Genomic DNA, 26,781 nt, shown 5'->3' on the forward strand with positions numbered 1-26,781 from the left:
ATGTATTTAAAAGCTGCAAATGCCAAACAGGCTGATCACTAGAGTTGAAAGGCTGGACGTTATCTATCTGAGGGCTTCCATTTTCACTTTAAGTGATCTTTCGTATATACAGGTAGTCTGCAGGTTATGGACATCCTACCAACGACTTACGAACGGGGCCGCAGCTGTGACACATGCGCCTTAGTAACTGCCGCTCCGTCATCCTGGGGATGTTGCAAGCGGTGGCTGGACAGAGGCTGGAGGGGGGTGATTTCGCTGCTCGCGCAGTATAGTGTAGTGTTCCTCAGGCGGCAAGCGCTGACCCGTGGTCCATAGTCACCGGGGCCACAGCTATCACTTGTGTGCAGGACAGAGGCTTGATGAGGCGATTCGCTGCCCGCCCACCACGCCGCCGCAGCTACTGCTCCTGATTGGATGCAGGCTGGATGGAGCGAAGGTGGGCTTTTCACTGCCCACAGCACACACAGCTGCCCCGTTTGTTCTTGGTGGGCAGCTGGTAATGCTGCAAGCGGTGACCCGGTTGTGGCTGAGCGGAGGGGCGGGGGGTAGCATTGTAGTGTGCCTCGGGTGGCTGCCTGTTGAATGGGGGCGGTGGTAGGAGATTCACTACCCGCATTTGGCCACACTGTGTTCATTCTTGGTGGGTGTACACTGCAGGCAGCACACTGTAGTGGAGGTGACTGTGTGGTGGGCGGGTGGTGAACTGCCCCTCGCTACCCCCATTCATTCTCAATAGCGAGCCTGCTTGTACTGTTACGCACATAGCAGGAAGTTGTCTCTTGTCAGTACATCAGACGTGTTGACGACGGGTGCCTTCCTGCTGTGGTCGCGTGGACAGTGCTGTGCAGAAGAGCTCATCTTAACCTTTTGTCTTCACCCTTCAACAATGTCTCTGAAACACAAATCTGATGCAAGTGCTGGTGATACAGTAAAGAAGAGAAAAACCATCACCGTGGAAAATAAAGTAGAAATAATAAAAGGGTCAGAGAGAGGTGAAACTCCATCATTCATTGGCAGAGCACTTGGTTACAGTCGGTCAACAATAGCATTTATTAAAATGATGTACCTGTTCCGACTTACATACAAATTCAACTTAAGTACAAACCTACAGTCCCTATCTCGTACGTAACCCGGGGACTGCCTGTACATGGTTGAAGAGAGCTATCTGGCAAGCTATGTACTGACCAAGACTTGAGTATTCAAGTATTCTGGGACTAGACTAGTTACTTCTTGAGTGATCAAACACAGTTGTTGTGACTGGTGATTAATGTACAGCTAGCTGCACATTATGTTCAATTACATGCATGGTACATAATGTATTGCAATGAGTCATATTTACAATGAATGACAAATAAAACTTATGTCTGATATATAGGACAGTTAAGGGAAATGCAGGACATTAGTTTTGGTCACCATAAATATAAAACATTTATAAGAACATTTCATAAGCTAATAGGTTAGTTGTTCCAATATCTTATCAGGATACTTTTAAAGGTTCTTGGAGCTACTCCTTAGAAGAAAACCTTGCAAAGGTCAGAATGTCCCCCCAAAATTGATGACCAAGAATGGAGTAAGCTGGTTAAAGAGCTACTAATAGGCCAATGGCAACCTTAAAGCAGCTACAGAAGCACATTTCAGCAATCTAATCACTTATTGTAGTGTACAACAGCCTGACCACTAAGGAATAGCAGAAGGATGGAAACAAAGAACATAAAAACTAGATTACAAGTTTTGCAAAAACTTTCCAAATTCTTCTGGGTATATGTAGTATGATTGCATGAGACCAAAGGAAATGTTTCTGGCCTAAATACCAAAAGTTGTGATTGTGCCAATCCAAAACAAATCACTCAAAGAACAGGACAATACAATTATTCACCCAAAGAAATGAAAGGTATTTTATTTTTCCTGAAAATGATCCATTTGTTTCTCACTTAAAAATTATTAGTTACAAGATCTTATTTCATCTTAAGTTCAGCTTTTAAATCAACAAAAGGTCTACATTTAGGTAAGGTTTTCCTTTGTGTTTTACATCCACTACATTTAAATGTATACTTAAAAATTCTTTGCTTTTTCAGGCTCAAGAAACTAGGATGGTAAGAGAATTGTCTGCTATACGTATGCTGTATTCTTTTTTTTAAAGTTGCCTTTTATCTTAAAGCTCATCAGATGATGAACTCAGCAACAAATATTAATAATACAGGAGGCTGGGTTGTACTACTATGCATCATTTGAATACTAAAAAGCCTATTAAGCTTAACAAAATTAAAGCAGTCAGACAATGCAAATCGGTGACAAAACACAACTATACAACAAAAATGCTTTCGTGTAGTTAGATGGATGTCATCCTTAAGGCAACATACTGCTTGGTTATTAACAAGCATTACTTGATGATCTGCAATATTACAGTATTTTCTGACCCAGGCTTCCAAATAAAAGAAAAACTGTGATGGTGGAGGCTAGCCACGGGCAAGGCTATTTCTCTTTAGTAGCTGTCAACAATCTAATCCAATTAGACTCCTTGAACTCTCTTCAAAGGTCAAGCCTTCCCCACCCTGATTCTATATTGCATTCTTGTCTGTGCTCATTAATGGGTCTACTGAGCAGATTATCACCTTGTAAGATGTATGTATGAGGAAAAAAGGGGACAGTCTTAATGATATTGTATTGTTTATACTTAACTGTTTTACAAGGCCAGAGAATAAGGCAGAGCTGAACCCATTATTGTTTAATATGGAATTTATTACATTCTGCCAAGGAAAGTATCAAAAGAGAAAGCAATTTATTACAGTTGATCATATAAGAAAAAGATGTTCCTTAATTACAATGTGTCTATAAGAGTTTGAGATAAACAAAAAAGACATTTCTTGAAAAGCTAATGGCCTGTCAGGCTTCTAGTACCGTGATTCAACTGAGACCAATAAAGGTGCCATTATATAGACAAAGATAAAAAAAGAAAAACGATTCAGCAATATATACTTTAAAATTAGCCTCCACACAAGGTTCAATGGTTGCAACCATGTTTGTAACTTTTTTGCCCCCTTTAACAGCTGTATTCCAACAACTTGCCTTTTAAATATTCTGTTGCTCTCTAGTTGCACAGAAATTAACCAAAGCAAATGAGAATCACAAAGAAAAAAAAAGAATACTCGGATTTTCAGAAAATCATCAAATTATCCACTTTTTCAAACAATCAATCATTGAGTGCCAGGCTCCCAGTTTTTTGTTTAGATCTTTGACCCAAAAATTGGCACATTCTGTAAAATGGTCTTGACAGACATGTCTAAGATTGAAATATCATTTACAGTATAAAGCTTACAGCATAATGATAAGCTCAGCTTTGATAAATCTACCTAAGAACTGTGCAACAACCAGAAAAGCTAATAAAAATGACACAGCAGAAATCAAGCAGTGAACAATAAGGCAACTTTTACAGGAAAAATGTTATACATTCATTGACAAGAAACCTCTTAAGTCAGTGTGTGATATGACTAAGAATGTTATATATAAAGCATTGCAGTCATACTGAAAACCATAAAGTTATATTTTTTGTTTATCTTCTCCTGAAACTACATAAAATTTTTTGAAGACTAGGGGGCTCTGCCCCCTGCTCGATTTGCTCGCCAACCCCTGTGCGGGCCCAATGCACTAGTTATTTCCCGGATCTGCCACTTGCGACTAACCGTGCGGTGCTTTTGGATAAACACGAATATCAACTCTGTCTTTGATATCGCCGTCTTTCAAAACTATTATCGCTGACAATTTGTCACATGTTGGTTTATTATATATGTGAGCGTGATCTTTCGGATTCATATAGAAAACCTGCAACAGGCTGTGTCTTTCTTGCCAGACCAAAAGAAAGTGACAGTCTATTGTGAAATTTCCGGTCTCACCGACACCCTCGAAAAGAGTGTAGGAGTGACATCATACAAATAAAATAGCCTAATTCTGAGTCAGTGCTCCACCAAGCACCTGGGTGGGTAGTTCTGTCGTGAGTGGATACTGTACTGTTCTGTATTTATACCTGTATTTCTATTTAAAAAGAAAAAAAAAAAAAAGGTTTCATCTAATATCACATTTTTAAATAAAATATTCTCAAGCTTGGAACACAGAGTTGCATGAGAGATAGGAAGGGGAGTCCAGGTTTCCAAGGAAAACACAGGTACTTTATTACTATATTGAGAAGGCAGATATAGTCTCAAGACATAATTCAAAATAGGAGCCATTACTTCAGCACTCAAGACAGAATCTGCGATATGGTGAATAGTCCTGCTTTAGCTCCCATCTTTAGATTGGAAGAACACCAGCAGCTCATAATCACCACTGTGTCAGACCAGGAGAATGTGAGGATGAGCAGGTCAAAGCCTGGTGTTAAATGTTCTAAACATCGTCAGACAAGCGCAATATGCAGTAATGGTCATCCTGCAGAGCACAACTGATTACTTTGCCCTTGGTTAACTGTTTATCGGATACAGCAGATCAACTACAGAGCTGTCCTTGCACCACTGCTGTTAGAGATAACAAATTGCCTTGCTGGTGACCCCAGTCACAATTGCATACGCATTTTCCCTATATTTATTATAACAAAATTTCCGTTATAACAAAATATTTTTATGGTATCATGAATTCTGTTACAACGGGATTCCACCTGTGTTTTTATTGTTGTCAGCTGTCAGATATGTGTTTTCAAGATTTTCCTGTTTAAAACGCCACTAGTGATATGTTTTACAACTGGCTACTTAAAATGTACATATACAGTAGTATTGTTTATTTTATCAGGAATATTTCCTTTTAGAGAATGAGAGAGAGGGGAGTATACTTTGCTAGTTTTGATACAGCAAAATAGGAAATGAACTTCATAAAAAAAAAAAAACATTACAGCAGTCTTTTTAAAAAAGACACAACTGCCTGGGACGGTGGCGCAGTGGTAGCGCTGCTGCCTCGCAGTTAGGAGACCCAGGTTCGCTTCCCGGGTCCTCCCTGTGTGGAGTTTGCATGTTCTCCCAGTGTCTGCGTGGGTTTCCTCCGGGCGCTCCAGTTTCCTCCCACAATCCAAAGACATGCAGGTTAGGTGGATTGGTGATTCTAAATTGGCCCTAGTGTGTGCTTGTTGTGTGGGTGTGTTTGTGTGTGTCCTGCGGTGGGTTGGCACCCTGCCCAGGATTGGTTTCTGCCTTGTGCCCTGTGTTGGCTGGGATTGGCTCCAGCAGACCCCCGTGACCCTATTCGGATTCAGCGGGTTAGGCAATGGATGGATGGATGGACAACTGCCTGGGACAGAGAAGTTATCTTCAGGAAAACATCATAATCTTCAATGAAATGGACTAGTCACAGGCTTTGCTGCAACTCACCAACTTCAAATGCCAAATTCCCAAATTCTCACACAGTAAAAAGGAATCCTTAAGGAACTGCAAGATTCCTGGTACAATGGAATAACTTGTGAAGTAGTAAGTACATTTACTTATTTATTAGTACTAAAACAACACTGTTGTTAATTTTTTAAGGACAAAACAAATACTCTGATATTGAGACAAGTTAAACTTTACAGAATGTATTACTTATTCTACATCTTTTGTGGGATTTTATTATCAACACACTACTGAAGTCCTCTGAGCTTTATATCAAGCCAAATAATCTGTTTAACTTCTTTTAACCAGTCTACAGAGTGTGAATGTTTTAAAATGCTTTTCATACTTGCTCTGTGAAAATATTGTTCTCTCTGCACAATACAAGTCAGGGTGATCTTGATCTGCAAATATTTTACTTGGCTTTTTAATATAAGCAACAAATCATAATACTTTAATACATTTTTCACTTAATAATAGCACTTACCTTTTTAGTCAGAGATTCATCAGAGTCGGGTGGCATTCTTGTGGATACATGAAATATGACTTCAACTGTAGATGTTGCAAAATAAGGTGTTGTGAGGCCAGTGCTTTTATTTCTTTGGAGTCCTCCCATGAAGCCACAGTGGCTTGTCAAGTTCACCTGAAATACCAAAACACACATTATTTGGTTTATTTGTTCACTATTCAGTCTGCAATTTCAATACTAATTTAGTTGAATGCAATATAAGTGTGAGGAGATCAAAGGGTAGAGGTACAGAAGGGTACATGTATGCTCCAGATACAGCCAATAACAGACATGTGCAAATATGCTGAAACGGCCATTACAAAAATGTTAAAATAGTTTACCATATAAAGAACTGCAGTGTCAATTTCTGCTACAGAGTAGAAACCAAAGGAAAACACTGTCATCACTAACTGTACTTGTCTCATTAGTCATTATTACTACGACTTATGATCTACATCAACAGCAATTAGCAATATATGACAAGGCTGAATCTTTAGAAACAAATATTTAGACTGAAGAGACTTTCTGGATCCATACATTATCATCCAATGTTGCTTTTTCCTGATGTAAAAAGAATTGTGTGGTGCTAAGATATCCACGTTTGTGGACTGCATAACATACACAAAATAATTGATCACATAAAATTTGTGACTGGTTTTAAAAAGGCTGTGCATTCACAATCTCCATGCAAACTGACAAACCTTGAACACATTTGCAAAGAGGAATGGTCAAAATCTGTAATGTCTAGGTGTGCAAAGATACTAGAAACCTGTGCGTACAGAATTAAGGCTGTTATGGCTGCCAAACATGCATCTAACTAAATACTGACTTGAAGGGGGTGAATACTGAAGTGTTCAATTATTTTGTACTGGCTGTGCAATTCATCTAAGACAGGTTGAAATTTAAGTAATCAACATAGACCTTAACATTAACATTTACACTATACCATGCAATGTGTACATATCTTTGTTACATTCCACTTGGTATGGCATTTGTAAATGCTGTATTAATGTCTGTGATACACCATCCATTGGAATGACATACTCATAGCAACCAGTCAGACACACAGACAGTTATGCTTTATTTAAGGTGGATTGTATATAAATTTTAGATTAATTAAGACCACTTTAAAGAGATCTGCTTGATCAGTGTCAAAAAGCCAAATTAAATTCTGATTGAATGTCATTATATATATATATATATATGATTGGTATATTAGATAAGGTTTATTAATCCCAAGGAGAAATTTACACTACTGTTGCTGGCGGACACTCATCAACATCAGAACCTAGAAACTTTCTAAATAAACTAATTCATATTTATTTACAATGTTCCAGTGCTACCACAAGCAGCTGTCTATATAAATAAAACCTTCCCCACACATACATATATCCATCCATCCATTATCCAACCCGCTATATCTTAACTACAGGGTCATGGGGGTCTGCTGGAGCCAATCCCAGCCAACACAGGGCGCAAGGCAGGAAACAAACTCTGGGCAGGGAGCCAGCCCACCACTGACATACATGCAGTGCATCTGGAAAGTATTCACAGCGCATCACTTTTTCCATATTTTGTTATGTTACAGCCTTATTCCAAAATGGATTAAATTCATTTTTTTCCTCAGAATTCTACACACAACACCCCATATAATGACAATGTGAAAAAAGTTTACTTGAGGTTTTTGCAAATTTATTTAAAAAAAAAAAATGAGAAAGCACATATACATAAGTATTCACAGCCTTTGCCATGAAGCTCCAAATTGAGCTCAGGTACATCCTGTTTCCCCTGATCATCCATGAGATGTTTCTGCAGCTTAATTGAAGTCCACCTGTGGTTAATTCAGTTGATTGGACATGATTTGGAAAGGCACACACCTGTCTATAGAAGGTCTCACAGTTGACAGTTCATGTCAGAGCACAAACCAAGCATGAAGTCAAAGGAATTATCTGTAGACCTCCAAGACAGGATTGTCTCGAAGCACAAATCTGGGGACGGTTACAGAAAATTTTCTGCTACTTTGAAGGTCCCAATGAGCACAGTGGCCTCCATCATCCATAAGTGGAAGAAGTTCAAAACCATCAGGACTCTTCCTAGAGTTGGCCGGCCATCTAAACTGAGCGATCGGGGGACAAGGGCCTTAGTCAGGGAGGTGACCAAGAACCCGATGGTCACTCTGTCAGAGCTCCAGAGGTCCTCTGTGGAGAGAGGAGAACCTTCCAGAAGCAATCCACCAATCAGGCCTGTATGACTGGCCAGACGGAAGCCACTCCTTAGTAAAAAGGCACATGGCAGCCCGCCTGGAGTTTGCCAAAAGGCACCTGAAGGACTCTCAGACCATGCCAAACAAAATTCTCTGGTCTGATGAGACAGAGAGTGAACTCCTTGCTGTGAATGCCAGGCATCACGTTTGGAGGAAACCAGGCACCTTTCATCACCAGGCTAATACCATCCCTACAGTGAAGCATGGTGGTGGCAGCATCATGCTGTGGGGATGTTTTTCAGCGGCAGGAACTGGGAGACTAGTCAGGATAAAGGGAAAGATGACTGCAGCAATGTACAGAGACATCCTGGATGAAAACCTGCTCCAGAGCGCTCTTGACCTCAGACTGGGGCGACGGTTCATCTTTCAGCAGGACAACGACCCTAAGCACACAGCCAAGATATCAAAGGAGTGGCTTCAGGACAACTCTGTGAATGTCCTTGAGTGGCCCAGCCAGAGCCCTGACTTGAATCTGATTGAACATCTCTGGAGAGATCTTAAAATGGCTGTGAACCGACGCTTCCCATCCAACCTGATGGAGCTTGAGAGGTGCTGCAAAGAGGAATGGGTGAAACTGGCCAAGGATAGGTGTGCCAAGCTTGTGGCATCATCTTCAAAAAGACTTGAGGCTGTAATTGCTGCCAAAGGGGCATCGACAAAGTATTGAGCAAAGGCTGTGAATACTTATGTACGTGTGATTTCTCAGTTTTTTTATTTTAAATTTACATACATCTTGCCTGAAGAAGGGGCCTGAGTTGCCTCGAAAGCTTGCATATTGTAATCTTTTTAGTTAGCCAATAAAAGGTGTCATTTTGCTTGGCTTTTCTCTACAAAAACCTCAAGTAAACTTTCTTCACGTTGTCATTATGGGGTGTTGTGTGTAGAATTCTGAGAAAAAAATTAATTTAATCCATTTTGGAATAAGGCTGTAATATAACAAAATGTGGAAAAAGTGATGCGCTGTGAATACTTTCCGGATGTACTGTAATTCGCCAAACACCATTATTCTTTCATATAAATATAAATGTGTTGGCTGATAATAGCTGAAAAAACTAATATTTTGAGGTCCCCAATCAGTACATTGTAATATAGAGTGATTACTTTGAACCAATGCAAAGAACTTGTGGAGCACTCACAGCCTGGAGAGCCACATGTCAGTAGCAATATTTGAACTGCAAAATATTTTGCATAAATGCAGGATCTTTGAAAATACAGGGTGGTCCAGATCTAATTATGCAGATCCCGATCATCTGGACGACTTTGATTTATGCGGGGACGATTCCAGTTCTGCGTAAAGACGATTCTTCATGTCGTCAGTTCACGCACTTCTCGATGGTCCGAGATTTTTCTGGTGATTTTCTATGTAATAAACTTAATGTTATAGCGTAATGAAAATTGCATAATTAGATCTAGACCACCCTATAGATACTACAGCTGTAAAGTATAAGAAATCCAGGCTACAATTCTATTTTATCATAAATATTTTATAAACATGCATAACAAAGGCTTGATGGGCTGAGAACCTTTGCCTTGTCCTTGTAGCCATCATTATAATTGATGATTTTGATGGAGCTAATTGATCATGACAAACATCGGGCCAGTATGCTAATACAAATTCTATGATATGCCTTGTGCATCTTCCTTGCCTTACACTGTTAGCCATTATTATAACTGATGAAGCAAACAACCCACTGGCGGCAAGAATATTCTGTTGAAAAATGTTAAAGACTATTCTTCAGACATGTTTCCATACAGGTTTACTAATTACAAAGGAGTTCAAAACGCTGAGAAAGCAAACCAAAACCAGTGCATGTCCAGTAGGATGTAAAAGTCTATTAAATGCTGCATGATGAGCAGTCAAAAGTCTACAACTTAGTTAAAGCTATTTCAATGAAACTATAAAACTATACTTTTATCATATTTTGTAGTTCTAACTAGCAAACAGCATAATAAAATGGTGACAGTGGAAATGGAAAATGTAAATATACGGTATACTCAAAATTGTGATCCATATATGAATCCAGCTTTGGAGAGGAAAAAAAAACTGTTTCACCTTAACAATATGTTAGAAAAAAAGAGAAAGTCAAAGCAAAAATGTACATAAAAGAAATCAAAGCCAACAAACCGTTAATCAAAAGAGCAACAGCTTCTGAGACTAAGTGGAAAAAAGACTAGAAAGCACAATCAAGCAATCACTTTCTTTATGAGCTGCCACACAAGAACAAGTACTCTACAAGAACAGAAAGAACTGAAGGCTTGTTCTAAATTAAGTCCTTAGTAAATTGTTTAAAAAGGCAAGATCAACATAAAGTAAAACATGGAAGATGGTTGGAAATGCAGCTAGTTTTACAGGCTATTTCATTCATTCTCCAGTTTCTAAGTTAATCAAAAAAGTAAATATTTTTATCTTACCTCCCACCCTAACCCTGAAACAAAGTCTTCATAAGCTTGGCTGCCAGTCATATTTGTGAGTATTGAATGTTTATCTTCCTGACCTTCCGCAACATAAAACACAGCGATTTTGTGAGTTTCCCGGCTGTTTGAGAAACAAACATGACATAAACAAAATTAAAAATCATTTGGTTTAATAATTAAAGAAGAAATACATCACAAAATGTGATGTTCATTTAAAAATTGTCAAGACACACACACTTAAATTATATATTAGTCTCCAGTTGAATATTATTAAAAAAAAATAATAATTTCATTCTGTTAACAAAAAGTAAAAAGCACAGTTAAGCACTATATGAATCATTGTTATCATAAGTTAATTATCTTTAGTCTTTAAGAGAGTCAGGGGGTAGGCTCAGATGATCACATATACATTTTTGAGACACCAATCGATTTGTCCTTCAAAAGTTTCTCTGCTGTTAGCTGCACATAAAAACAGTAAGTTATCTAGCTCAGGCACATAAGAAACAAAGGGGATGTTGTAAATCATCACTGAGAATGTGCTATTAAAAATGTATAGTGTTCAATAATTTCTTTAGCAGCAAATTGACAAAACTGAACAACAGTATTTCACAGCCAGAATGCAAAATAAACAAAATACATAATGCAAATAAATTTCACACAAAAGAACTTCCTTGATTCAGTTTTATTCCTGTTTCCTTTGAAAATAAAATCCTGAGGGGGTGGCAAAAATCTATTTCTCATAATCATTTCAGTTGCTTGTCATTCTCTCACATCCCAGGTTATCGGTCAACAAATGGTCAAAGCTATTTATTTGCTGTGTCTCCACCTCACTTTTTTTAAAATCAATATGCTGTCTTATAGAGACATTCTCTACTTTTTAAACAATAAAATCCAAACTTAATTTCACACTTACAGTGTTTATTTCATATTATATGCAAATCATTATTAATGGAGAATATGAAATGAAAATAACTGACCATGGGATCATGCAATGACTATGGGATCATGCAAGTCATTTTTCATATACACACATATATACAAGTTTTAAGTTATATTAAGTTATACGTTTTTATTTTTTTCAAACATCAATTTTATCCCCTTCAAAGTAGTTCCCTTGGGCAGCTACACACCGATGGAGACGTTGTTCCCACTGTTGGTAGCAGCGCTGGAAGTCTTCAACCGGTATGGTCTTCAGCATGTCCATTACACTCTTTTGGATGTTTTCTAAAGTCCCGAAATGACGTCCTTTGAGGACATTTTTCAGTTTAGGAAAAAGGAAAAAGTCACACGGACTGAGGTCAGGTGAATAAGGGGGCTGGGGAACCACAGGAATGCCTTTTGAGGTCAAAAATTCTGTTATAGAGAGGGCAGTTTTTCAGCACCATTTTAGCACAGACCTTTCACATGTGCAAATGTTCAGTCAAAATTTGATGAACGGTAAATCTGTTCAAATTTAATTGTTCACTCAACATTCTCAATGCGAAACGACAGTCTGATCTCACAAGAGTGTTCACACATTCGATGTTTTCATTGGTTTTCGAAGTTGAAGGCCTCCCTGAAAAACCTGAGCTCGGGATAAAGAATGTTCCCCATAGGCCTGTTTTAACTTTTCAAACGTCACACTTGCCGATTCTCCAAGCTTAACACAAAATTTAATGGCACAACGTTGCTCCAAATTCCGCTGTTCCATATTGCGTGACACACAACCAAAAACACAACTTCGCTAATAGCAGTCACAAAAATCACGTTGTTAACGGAAGGAGTTGAAACTTGCACTGAGCTATGGGAGGGTACTGATACACGTGCTCTATCAAGGACAACAGCGCAGCGTTGTCAGATCGCTTGCAGTGTTGCCAGTCTCATTACTTTTCTGCCACACCACACACATATACATACATACATACATATACACATATATAAATATAAAAATATATATATATATATAAATATGATATATATATATATATATATAAATAAATAAATATGATATACACACGTGGACAAAATTGTTGGTACCCTTCAGTCAATGTTTCATGAGTTTATTTTTAAATATTTCTGTTGAAGCATGGTTGAAAATCAATGTCTGACTTTCATTGGTTAAATTTCATAGAATTATTTATTATTACTTTTGTCAGATTAAAGTTATTTCTGTGACCATTTTGAGTTTTTCTTTCACTGACTGAAGGGTACCAACAATTTTGTCCACGTATGTATGTGTGTGTGTATATATATATATATATATATATATAAAATATAAATATAAATATATATATATATATATATATATATATATATATATATATATATATATATATATATATATATATATATATATATATATATATATATATATATATATATATATATATATATAACACAACATTTATTTATACATACAAAAAAGTAGCTCAAAGTGCTTTACATAATGAAGAATAGAAAAATAAAAGACACAGTAAGAAAATAAAATAAGTCAACATTAATTAACATAGAATAATGCCAGATGTCACATTTGGAGGAAACCAGGCACCGCTCATCACCAGGCCAATATCATCCCTACAGTGAAGCAGGGTGGTGGCAGCATCATGCTGTGGGGATGTTTTTCAGTGGCAGGAACTGGGAGACCATTTAGGATAAAGGGAAAGATGACTGCAGAAATGTACAGAGACATCCTGGATGAAAACCTGCTCCTGAGCGCTCTTGACCTCAGACTGGGGCGACGGTTCATCTTTCAGCAGGACAACGACCCTAAGCACACAGCCAAGATATCAAAGGAGTGGCTTCAGGACAACTCTGTGAATGTCCTTGAGTGGCCCAGCCAGAGCCCAGACTTGAATCCGATTGAACATCTCTGGAGAGATCTTAAAATGGCTGTGCACCGACGCTTCCCATCCAACCTGATGGAGCTTGAGAGGTGCTGCAAAGAGGAATGGGCGAAACTGGCCAAGGATAGGTGTGCCAAGCTTGTGGCATCATATTCAAAAAGACCTGAGGCTGGAATTGCTGCCAAAGGTGCATCGACAAAGTATTGAGCAAAGGCTGTTTTTTTATTTTTAATAAATTTGCAAAAATCTCAAATAAACTTTTTGAGTTTTGAGTGTAGAATTCTGAGAAAAAAAATAATTTAATCCATTTTGGAATAAGGCTGTAACATAAGAAAATGTGGAAAAAGTGATGCACTATATATATATATATATATATATATATATATATATATATATATATATATATATATATATATATATATATTTTTTTTTTCTCTCTCTAAAACATAAAAAATACATTACTGCAACTGTAATATTTGCTTTGGTAGACTATTTAGGTGTAACAGATTAAATATTTCCAAAAAGGGCTATGGGATATAACATCTAAGCTTGGTACAGTGATAGCTGACAGACTGGGGCACAAAAAAAAGATTCCAAGGTTGTGTGTCATGTAATGCCTTGTTTATGTACCGTAATATCCAGTTTTTTGGAGAGAAGACCATATAGTGGCATTTTTTTAATTTTTGTTGATACTGGTGTACAAAGGTTTTTAATCATATCAATACTACCTTTTAAAATTTTGGATAACTGCATTTCAGTTTTTGTTACTCTCTTGAAACAATACTATATTTATATTAAGTCTATTGGGTACTGGGAGTTTGAATGAAAGTGAGCTTTGTAAAACCAAACTAACGTTTATCAATTTTTTATTGTATTCATAAAGAAGTTTTGGATGCACAGTAATACTACACTACACTTTTTCTTTCACTTTGTGAAAGTTGTGACTGTGCTCTTTCTTTCTAACCAGATTAACGTCACCTGCAAATAACAAGGCAGCTAACAGTGGATTAGCTATCTTGTTTCAATTTGCATTCAAGTATGTTCGCTGTAAATTATATTTACAAAACACTATATATTTCATTTGACAGAATGAGAGCAGGACTGAGTGACATAATATACAGTATGTTTTAAAATTATACAAAAATGTTTGAGGCAAATCATAGTTCATATAGTTCAATAAATGTAAGAACTGACCTTGGGATTAACAAACCTGGTTTCAAGAAAAACCTAAAACTGACATCACTGCTCTATTCATTTCTTCATGTAAATAGAAGCTCTGCAGATTTAATGATTTCACTGCTATTAAGTGGCAATATCAGCTACTTTCCATTGAGAACCTGAAAACATTTCACAAATAATCTGGCCAGAACAATTATTTTGCATCTTGCAATAAAAATCAAACAAAAGCAAAATAATCACTTTTAATTTATAACAAGAAGGGATTATCAGACATATTAATGTTTAGTTTTGTATTCTACTTAAGAAAAGTATTTTAAAATGAACAAACTGAATAATTCCTTTATTACTTACATAGAGTCATTTTCAATGATGTGTATTATGCATATACATTTAACTGCAGTTTTTCATCCTGCTGACCACAGCACTGCATTCTATAGTCTAGGGGATTTACTGTAATTTAATACCAGGAAGCGCTTGTAGCTGTTTTATAACATACTTACTATTTTCAATTCAAGCAGCACTGTTACAACAGTGTTTATTAATTCCTCTCTGCATTTAGAAGCAATGTGTTCCTATGTTGGGCTGTAAATTACATTTTTCACTTCACTAAGTTCTAAAGAATAGAAATACCAGCACAAATCTAACGGCACCAGGAAAAGAAAAGCAAAACATCCTAAAGTAAAGTTACACACTCAGGTTATAAAAATACACTACATGTATATTAATCTAGCTCTAAAATATGCTTTTCCTGTGGTAAAATTTGGAATTTACTGCCACAGTAAGTACACTATAAAAACTCCTGGAGCACCCTGGTGGCTGACTCTTCCCTCACACAGAGTTTTATACTACATGACATGCAACATGTGAATTTCCCCATGGGATTAATAAAGTATCTGTCTATCTATCTACATGTTGGCTCAAGACACCTAATTACTATGCATCATACTGATGTCAATGATTAGGACATCAGTTGGAATTTGGTGAAAGCAAGCTATGCAATAATGCATTTGGTATCAAATTTGATTTTCAAACCCCCTGCTGCTTAAACATCAGATGCATGCTCCTTCTGGGTGTCATTTTGAAGATTAGGAAAAGAGCCTACTAAAAGTAACAGTTACGGTGTTCTGCAACCAACAGGCTTGAAACCTGATGCACTTTCTAGAAAAGTAAAGAATAGACTGATAAAAGAATAGATTAATTACATTTAATTTGCTTATATTTTATCAATACATCTTATGGCAAGCCTGCTCTTGTGATTATGTATTAAATGTATATTACATATGTAAGAAAATAGTATGTCATTTTTCTCTTTAACACTACTAAATATAAAAATTAATTCTACAATCTACGACTGGACTGCAACTAAAATGATAAAATTAACATCCATCTGTGAACTTATTTTCTGAACATATTTTTTCTATTTCAAGGTTTTGGGAAGGCAGAGCCTGCTCCAGCAGTGAGCAATTCATTCAAGGGAAAAATAACGATAATAATGAAGCCACCTAATTATTAATTAACATTCAAATACAATTCCTCATCACTTTTTGTGAAAAATATCATAGTTTTGGCTGTAAGGATACATAAGTTGAGGTTCACAAATATACAGGCTGCTATGAGACTCTCGTATCCATTTTTAGATGGCTAAAATATGAACAGAATGAGAACGGAAGACTTCTAATGTTAATACTGCCAGGTAGGTAGTGCATGTATAGAAATCTGAATGTGAAGCATGATAAACTGTTATCACTGCACAGTATGTCATGGGAGGTGCATGAAAAGCCAAGAACTTAAATATCTATCCGAAGGTCACTATTTAAAAGTTCAGTGGTGTTCATATTCAGTAGTGTAGAACCACTGTCGAGGCAAGCTTTCCTGCAGACCAATTTTTGCTTTGAAAATGACTGTGACCTAATTAAACATGCCACTGTTAATTGTGGTGTCAGTCTTTTGTAAGCTTTTAACTTCTTATTTATCTTAAAATGCTTCAGAAATTAATTTCTAATAAGCATAATTTATATGTAGAAATAATTCTAATTAACAGATTCTTATAGTGAAAAGCACAAGAAAAAACAAATATTTTAATGTTAAATAAAAACACACTGTAACGTATCTATTTTTGTGACAAACTGAGAAAAAATTGTAATACTATATATTAAAAAAGAACAAACAATTTTATAACAAAACTAGTTGTAATTAGAATGTGTATGGATACAGACACACCTAAGTATGAAGACATCAAGGGAAGTAAAAAATTGATTTAATTGCTCTGAAACAATATCCAGGTCGGAGGCAGTGAATTGTTCCAAATATCAGAACAGGATGTATAAACTATAGTCTAATGAAAAGGTTGCATACAATGGTAATAATTCTTGAACACAGAGTACCTTTTTTTGCTTGGCAAAGCAGATCAGTGACCATGTTTTTATTTACACATGCCAACATGAATGTTAAATCACTTTATTAATTTTAGACTTGCTCATTTCCTTTTCAAAATTCTGTGTCCTGAAACTAGTGTAAAATACAGAACTAACTGTGAGCACCAACAGTGAAAAGTTTCATCAGTGATCAGAAAAGATCTTTTAAGTTTAAAAAGCATCACCTCAGAGCAGAATCGCATATAAAGACCTTCCAGTTAAAATAAAACTTTTCATATACTTAGCTGGAAATTGATTAAAAAATAACTAATTCATATAAACCAGAGTGTATACTGTTATTTACGTCTTCTTAAATTTTCTAGCATAAATAATATTTCTTGAACTGGCATAGAAGGCCCACTTTTAGCTATATATTAACCCAAAATCTAAAATAATCTATCTACCAATTTTAGGCAGGCCCCACTGTTCTCAGATTTTTACATCAAGGCTAAAGAAACATGGCCCATTATACTACCATAGCAACTGCTTAGAAAAGATGCAGATGACACTCTTCATGATTTTTTTTTTTTTTAAATAAGTGTGGCAATCATCAAGACCACCTGTTATAAAGTCTTTCCAAATCTTATTCTCCTCTCAGTCCCCTTAAGTAATGCTTGGTGCCAATGTCACCTTGATCAGACAGAACATGATTTCAGACTAGAAGCTTCTTCAACAAAAAAGTTCACATTCAGACTTTTACTTTAACTGTATTATACTTCTAATGGCATGCAGTGCTCTCAGCTTAGAAGATTGAAATGAACACCCTAGAAACAAATATATTAAATAACTGGACTCCCTAGATGTAAATACCATGGCATCTATCCACGGAGTTGGCAGAAAGTGCTTTAAAATTAAGCCTTACTTTAAACTGGACTCCTTAGATGTAAATACTGTGGCATCTATAGAAAAAGTTGGCAGAAAGTGCTTTAAGCTTAAACCTTACTTTTGAAAATGCTTTTCTGGTTCTCTCACAAGTGCCTTTCATACAGACACACACATAGAGAGGAAAAGAAAATGCTACAAAGGACCTCATCAAAATGAAAAATATAAAATTCCATATTGCAATGCCTGGCAAGGCAAATAGATCAAAGGCAATATCCAGAAGCTTGACGGAAATAGGAATTGTGGAATAAATGTTTTTATCAAAAATTATTCCAATGTCTTAAAATAATGTGTTTAAATTGGTAGCCGATTATATTTTAGGAGATTCCGTATATCTTTTGTATTGTAGATATAATGTAAAACTTGATAACTACAAAGACATAACAGCTTTGCAAAGAAAAGTAACCAAGTGTGCATCGTAGGCACAGAGGGCATGTCCCAGACACATTCTCACAAGCTAAGAGAACGAAACTTTCTTACTGTTGGAGATAGTAATTCATACACAAGTCTTGTCTAGTTGTTCAATTTTGTCAAAGGCAATGATAAATATGATACACCAGAATTCTTTGAGTTAAATACAGAATTACAAATTAATTGACACTTTGCAAATCCAGACAAATTGCATTAATGATGGAAGGCATGAAGTACTTAAGAGAGATGTTCAAAACGTTTCTGCACTATTTTTTTTTAACTCTATTTATTAAGAATTTCAAAAACAAATTACATCACTTTTTTACATAGTCACCTTGCTTTGCGATGCAATTTTCCCACCGTCGTACAAACTAATGCCCAATTACTACTCCTCCTGCTTTCACTGTTTCCAACAAAAATATAAAAGTCTGGAAACTTTTTGAACATACCTCATATTTACACAAAAGGTTACATATGTGTTAAAAAAAAAAACAAACTACTAAGTAATATCCATTAAGTTTTACATATATGGCCTAGTTTAGTGTAAATTTATTGTAATATGGAGGCTTTCTGTCCTAAGGAAATTCTGTCTCACGTGGAAGTGCTTCTAGGTAGCAATGTTGTTATAATACAAGTACTCCCAAATGCAGACTGAGAAGGAGCTGCTCTGCCTCCCCCAGGCAAGTTGGAGTCAGGAGAGGAGGAGGAGGACAATGCTCACCTGGAAGTACTGAAGGAGGAAAGGAGAGGAAAATTAAAGAAAAAAAGAACTGTTTGTGTGAAATCTGTAAAGAGGCATGGTGGAAAATATTCCTTTAAAATAAACTATGCATTTAAATACTTTAAATATTTAGTATAAATATTTATTTAAACCCAGGACTTGTGTCTGTGAAGTTGCATTTGTGGTATGGGATCTGAGATGCCCCATAATGGTTAAAAGATTATGCAAGTAAAAGTTACTTCGGTGACTTACATTACTTGCATTTGATTGTTCAGCTATAGCCCTTTCACTCATGGAAACTTTGCTGTTTACTCAGTCATGAGCATGTCCTCATTGCTTAACACTGTCAGCATACAGTTAGTCTCATTTGTCTTTTTTTTACTTATTGTGTGCACAAGTATTAGTCTCAAATGGCCCTGACATGAAAATAACTCAAAAGTAGAAAAAGAAAGACAAAGACGATAAATTACCACTGTCTGGAGTCCAAATTCTTCAGTTCTCGCAAAAGTTTCTCATTTTTCTTCAAAAGGTGGAAGCTACTCCTGTACCAAAGATAAAGATAAATAATAATCAAAACCTATCCTTAAAACATATATCTAAATCTTACAAAAGCTAGGTACTACTGGATTTTTGGTTGCAATTTAATTTTTAGAACTAATGATGTGAATTTAAATTTAAATAGACACTGAAGAATTCTGTAACATTTCTGGTAACTGTATTTTTAAGAAATCACAGAACCTAACCAAAATATCTAATTTGGCCACTAGCTAAGCTCTTTTGTAAACTTCACATGGTACCACTAGAGGTAGGAATTTTCAGAATCGCCACAATACAAGAAAAATCCTCATAGTGCTTTCGCAGTATAAGTTTTTTTTATGTTTATATATTGTCACGCAATTTTATATTTTTTTTTATATATACAGTGGGATGCAAAAGTTTGGGCAGCCTTGTTAATAGTCATTATTTTCCTGTATAAATCGTTGGTTGTTACGATAAAAAATGTCAGTTAAATATATCATACAGGAGACACACACAGTGATATTTGAGAAGTGAAATGAAGTTTATTGGATTTACAGAAAGTGTGCAATAATTGTTCAAACAAAATCAGGCAGGTGCATAAATTTGGGCACCACAAAAAGAAATGAAATCAATATCTAGTAGATCCGCCTTTTGCAGAAATTACAGCCTCTAAACGCTTCCTGTAGGTTCCAATGAGAGTCTGGATTGTGCTTGAAGGTATTTTGGACCATTCCTCTTTACCAAACATTTTGAGTTCATTCAGGTTTGATGGCTTCCGAGCATGGACAGCTCTCTTTAACTCACCCCACAGGTTTTCAATTCTATTCAGGTCTGAGGACTGAGATGGCCATTCCAGAACATTGTACTTGTTCCTCTGCATGAATGCCTTAGTGGATTTTGAGCAGTGTTTCGGGTCGTTGTCTTGTTGAAAGATCCAGCCCCGGCGCAGCTTCTGCTTTGTCACTGATTCCTGGACATTGGTCTCCAGAATCTGCTGATACTGAGTGGAATCCATGCGTCCCTCAACTTTGACAAGATTCCCAGTCCCTGCACTGGCCACACAGCCCCACAGCATGATGGAACCACCACCATATTTTACTGTAGGTAGCAGGTGTTTTTCTTGGAATGCTGTGTTCTTTTCCCTCCATGCATAACGCCGCTTGTTATGCCCAAATAACTCCATTTTAGTTTCATCAGTCCACAGCACCTTATTCCAAAATGAAGCTGGCTTGTCCAAATGTGCTTGAGCAGACCTCAAGCGGCTCTGTTTGTGCTTCCTCTGCATCAATCTTGCATACAGCATCTCCTTGTGTAAAGTGCGCAGAATGGTTGAACGATGCACAGTGACTCCATCTGCTGCAAGATGATGTTGTAGGTCTTTGGTGCTGGTCTGTGGGTTGACTCTGACTGTTCTCACCATTCGTCGCTTCTGTCAATCCGAAATCTTTCTTGGTTTGCCACTTCAAGCCTTAACTTGAACTGAGCCTGTGGTCTTCCATTTCCTCAATATGTTCCTAACTGTGGAAACAGACAGCTTCAATCTCTGGGACAGCTTTCTGTATCCTTCCCCTAAACCATGATGGTGAACAATCTTTGTCTTCAGGTCATTTGAGAGTTGTTTTGTGACCCCCATGTTGCTACTCTTCAGAGAAAATTAAAGGAGGAGGGAAACTTACAATTGACATGAGCTCACACTAGGATTGTATTGATATTGAAATTCCCCACTTCAATACAATACTCTAAATAGTATTGCTATTAAATATCACAGGTGAGGGCTGAGGGTGCTCAAAAAATGTAAAACTTTACTAAAACAAAACAGTATATAACGATAGTTAGATTCTTCTAGAGGATGAGCTCTTGTTCAAATGTCACAGGGATTTTAAAAGGTATAGAATACAAAAGTTCAAGGTATAGTTGATTAACACATACAAGTAAGCCTTTCATTGTACTCTCTACATGGAAGAACAATGATGCTATAAACCTAGAGTATACTGATTTTTTAAAAGTTAAAAGATAATGAAGGTTTTGTATCACTGAAAAACATACAGCTAGGATGTAGGACAGAAAATAAGCTAAAAAGAATAAAATAAAAAAACATAATGTAGGACCTTTACAATCTTCCTGTCCAGTGAAGAGATCACCAAGTGCTATACGTATCCTTACTTGTGGAAAAGCTTGTACATGCCAATTACACCATCAACCTACTAAAAACAATTTCACCCTATCATTTGCTAATCAAGTTATACAGTTCTTGGCCAGGGGTAGCCGGCACCGGGTTTGTGTACGGGTCAGGATTTCTGCATGGAAAACCTGCTCATCTTTGGCTACACTGGCACACATATCCAATGCTCATAATATGCCCATGTTTGAGATGCCAGATGAATCAATACCGGAGTATACAGAACACACCTACACCTGTAAAAATGCTGCATGGACAATGATTAGACCCTAAATTTAAACTCATCTGTGAGACATCAGGTGATAGAAAATTATACTGCTTGTTTTGGCTTTCACTAACAGTGCATCTTTTAAAAGCAAATCTTGAAATTCAAGGGCAGGGCACATTCTACTGGATCTGCAAACTGTAAAGATTTCCAAATTATCAGAGAACATTTCAAGTTTGGTCTGAGATAAAGACATTGATGGAGTTTTATATATATATATATATATATATATATATATATATATATATATATTTTTATTATTATTTTTTTAATTATCTGGGTTAGTAGCACAGAGTCAAAATTGGTGGATCACTCGTTTCTACAAACTGTAGCAGGTTACTAGTCCTAAACACTTAGGATCTGGTGATCTGCAGCTCAAATAAGACTTTTTAATTTGCAGTTTTACTGAATTAATCTCACAGGTTATATCATATTTTTATTTACATTTTAAAATGCCAGATTTTACAGGGAATTCAGGCAATGGTCTTTGCTTTTGTTGATCCTCCAATAATGCCAATTTTAAGTCTGACACTGTTTTTAGCAATCAATGCTAAAGTGTCTACAGGCTATATACTAGTACTCGGGGGGACAGAATATGTTTGATTGAAACTGGCAACAACCTGCCACCCGTTATAATGATTTTAAGGAGTCAACAAGTTTTTTGGCACAAAGAAAGCAAGTGTAAATTGATTTAGAACATTTTGCAATGTACTAATGAGCACTTTCACAAAATATCAGGTCACCCACACCTTACAAAATTTGAAAAGAAAGCATCTCTGTATTTATTTAAATAATGCTGTTATTTATTTGTCTGCAGTGGGCTGGCGCCCTGCCCGTGGTTTGTTTCCTGCCTTACACCCTGTGTTGGCTAGGATTGGCTCCGGCAGACCCCCCGTGACCCTTTAGTTAGGATATAGTTGGTTGGATAAAGGATGGATGGATATTATGTGTATATATACAGATGCATTTGTGGTGAGGCAGTCTTTCTAGGAAAACATCAGTGTCATTTTTATAGCATTGGACACATTTTTGTTGTTTATTTTTCAAAAACCTTCATTTTTAACAGAACTAGCATATCTTTTCCAAATGCTTAAAGACGTGGATTCTTCACACCCCCACACTTATCATGCTGTTGCTTATAACTGTATTCCTGTGAGCTTTGTAGTCCTCCTGCTTTTTATATTGAACTTCTTTATCCCATTCGTTCTCCTCACTCAGCAACAACCTCCAAGAAACCTTAAGCCCAATACAATTAATTACAATTTTTCCTTCAGCAATTTTCAAGCAATGTACACCATCCACATCTTGTCTTTCTTTTGCCACCTGCTAAATGATGCTGAATGCTTTTTCCTTCCTTATTCTGCAGCTTACTTGCAAACTTCTGTCTCTTCTCTTCTTACACTTGCACTTGCACTTTGCTTTCCTTTCTTATAGACTCCCTTGTTTTCTTATGCATTTCTTTCTGCCACTATTTATAGAATATCCTCTTTTCCTGAATTGCCATCTCTGCCTCAGGATACCACAATGTTGTGCAACATCATTATATGTCAACAATGGATTTGCGAAGACTGGAAAAGATATGTGTTTATTCTAAAACACAAAGGAAAAGGTGATTTTAACTGCAGTGTTGGTCATATTGAGCGATCAAACCTATGGAACAAGTAAAGAAAGTGGTTGAGTGCTACAGAAAAGAATCAGGGGATCAGGTCAGGCAAAAACAGGAAAAGCATCAGACAAAGGTAAAGAAGCTACATCAAGCACCAGACTTTTTGCCCAATCACTATTGCGCGAAAATGTGTAAGTAAAATATACTGAGAACCATAAACTGATTAGAAATACAATCGAAGCCTTGTATAAAAAGAAACAAAATCTGACACCTACTTACTACTGTAAAATAAATAAATAAATGCACTGCCTTTGCATGTGTTAATGTTACTATATCGACATTTAGAGCTTTCTTGTCACTTTTAGTTCAATGCTTTTAACAGAAGTAGGTAAGTACAACAGAGGACGTGTACTAAATGATTTGATCTATTGTAAGACTAAAAAAATATGACTCTTTTTTCTATGCAATGGTTTTGCTAAAAGACAAATCGAGTTTATTGTTCTTTTATATGATTCAGAATTTCTGTCATTTTTGGTTACAGTATTTATATTGCAAGAGTTTTTGGGTGAAGTTAGTTGCTATAATTAATTGTTGAAATTATGGAGAAAGCAGAAATGTTGAAAGCCTAAAGTTGATGTATATGGCTGCAAATTCAGAACTTTCACAGTACAGCAAATGGATGTAAATTTATAACAGATCCAGCACACAATAGCACAAACTGACTCAAAAACGTACCTCTACATGGTTCAAAGAAAAAAAAAAAAATTCTGAATTCTTTTCAACAGTGATTATCACCATTTTTGTTTTTTCCTTTAGCCACAAATCTCACTGTGAAAACTGCAGATAACCTTCCAGTCTTTATGTTGTAAATATTACAAAAATAATAAAATATGTCTAAGGCAAAAAGGTTTTTGTTCACTTAAGACACGTATGTTCTAAAAATCTATCATTTTAATGAATTCCAAAGCACATAACCTGAATAATGAAAATGACTTAAACATCAGGTTCATATGTTTCACAGAGTTATCTGATGTTTAACAGAAACCTAAGAACACTGGTTGAGGTACAAAACAAACCGCATCAGACACGAGTCTATTTAGATTCAGCAGAGAAGGAAAAAAAAAAAAAACAAAATCAAGACAGATGTGTCATTTTAGTGGTTGGAGTTTTTTTTTCCTTTCTTTGTGTAAACCTTATTAGCTTGTTATATTGTAATGAGCTTCATCTTGTCTATTGAAAGCTCGCAATTTCAGGCTGGCAAGGAGGACAGTGCAAAAGCAGAGCTTAACAAATGGACACAATACATGAGAATAGCAATACCTTAGTCTCTGACTAAAGATGAATGCAAAGATGCTAGAGAATGACTGTTAGACAATGCTTTATTTTTTAAAGAGCTCCTAGGTTCTCTGCCACCTTCGGTTTTATATAATAAGAAGCTTTTGTGGGTTCCGATTTTTTTTTTTCTTTTCACATTACTACTGAGTAAATGTGACGGCTACTATACAAATAAAGCATCTTTCATTTATTTTCAACACAGATGCAAACTGTTAAAATACCTTTTATAAATGATTAATGAATAGCGCATCATATTCCCATATTTGTGAGAACTGTAAAACCAATATTATCATAATAATTATGATCTTTTTCAGACAAGGGTAACAGCTCCACTCTCTCTCTGGGAACTTCTAATCAATAGGACACCGACTGTTACATCAAGGTGATGACAGCCATATTTCTCAAGTGACAAAAATATTATGCTTTGCTAGTTAAGCAAGATGTGGTTATACTAAAAGTAAGGTAATAGCTTAAAAGGCTGCATGGTAGTGTAGTATTTAGTGTGGAATACTCCAAGACCTAATGACCAATTATTAAAATGAACAATATTTTTTGCTGTTCATTATAGAGACGCTGCACACTTAAAATCATCTTATTTCATGACAAAAATATCTGAAACATAAAAACATAATAGTAAAAAGTATAATTCCAAAGTCAATTAAAGAGATGCATTTTAATTTTTACAGTAGATTTCAGTGATGCACAGACTAGATAAAAAATAATTCAGTAATACAATAATGTGGATAAGTTGGCCAGGTTTAAGTGCAGTCTATACGTTCAATTCACATTACCAACAGCAATTAATTTGCAGTAGACTGCAGCATGGTCAACAACCTGCAGAGATTACTAGCTGTTAAGTGAATGGAATAGGGCAACTTATAATAAGTTCTGATGGCTCACTACAAAAAATTAGGCAGCTTGGATCTGGGAAACATATTTACATTTAAGTATAATCAGCAGAAACTATAAAATAAAAAAACAGTCGGTGTTAGAGAATGTCAGTGCATTATAAAATCAGTTTCCCACCTCTGGTTCAAGCATTATTTGCACAGTTTGCCAGAAGTGAATATAACAGAGGTAAATGCAACCAAAAAAAAAACCCCAACATATAAGACGTATGACTTTCTCTACAAATAACTAATGCAACAATTCATAATATACACACACAACACCTGTTAGTCATATCTAATGCCATTTGAAATTTCATGCTTATTGAATACTAATGCAAGCTAGTAACACTTAAATTAGGCTAATGCAAAAAAAAAAATCCAATTACTCAAATTTTTACTACAGATTATTATTGTGTAATTATGTTGATAATACTGAGAAACTGAAAGGCCCAGAAACAAAACACACACAACAGAAATAATTTGGCAACGAGGAGAATACAATCAAAGACCCACAAAAAGAAAAACTAACTTCCAGAACTCACTCGAACAAAAATAGCAGAACTAGCTAAAAATTAAAATAAACAGAAGGACAAAAAAAATAAATCAGTCAATCTGTATAAGAAAGAAAAAAGTAAGGCCTTAAAACTTTTTAGGGCATTTAGGAGACAACAAGAATATGTTATTTAATATTAAGTAACAAAAAGGCAATTCTTAAATCAGGAAAATGACTTAATTCGGTGAAGCGTCACTAATTTTCTGGAGCACTGTTTTAACAGTCTACAGCTCTGTCCTGTTCACACATGTGACTCTTGGACTTAAATATGTCATGGATTTACTAGGACTCACTTAAGGATGACCTTTCATCTTCCTTGCTTGACAGAACTCACATATAAAAATTTCATCCCCTGGTAAGGAGGCATGGACACTAAGCACTCAAAATACACTAGAAAGCACCAATACTCAAACGCTCTATTAGTATTATATTAGTATTGTAAGTATTATTTTGCACAAATCACAAAGATGATTTTGA

The 26,781-nt window shown here is 36.0% G+C and overlaps 1 protein-coding gene across 1 annotated transcript in view; it reads right to left on the bottom strand.

Annotated features, from left to right (window-relative positions):
• ralgapa1 (Ral GTPase activating protein catalytic subunit alpha 1) overlaps positions 1-26,781 on the bottom strand; it is a 239,692-nt gene that overhangs the window by 73,183 nt on the left and 139,728 nt on the right. The window contains 3 exon segments of the mRNA XM_039741861.1: positions 5,830-5,985; positions 10,526-10,649; positions 19,428-19,499. Coding sequence (XP_039597795.1) covers positions 5,830-5,985; positions 10,526-10,649; positions 19,428-19,499 — 352 coding nt within the window.

The sequence above is a fragment of the Polypterus senegalus genome, chromosome 18 (assembly GCF_016835505.1).
Source record: "Polypterus senegalus isolate Bchr_013 chromosome 18, ASM1683550v1, whole genome shotgun sequence".
In the NCBI taxonomy this organism is placed as follows: Eukaryota; Metazoa; Chordata; class Cladistia; order Polypteriformes; family Polypteridae; genus Polypterus; species Polypterus senegalus.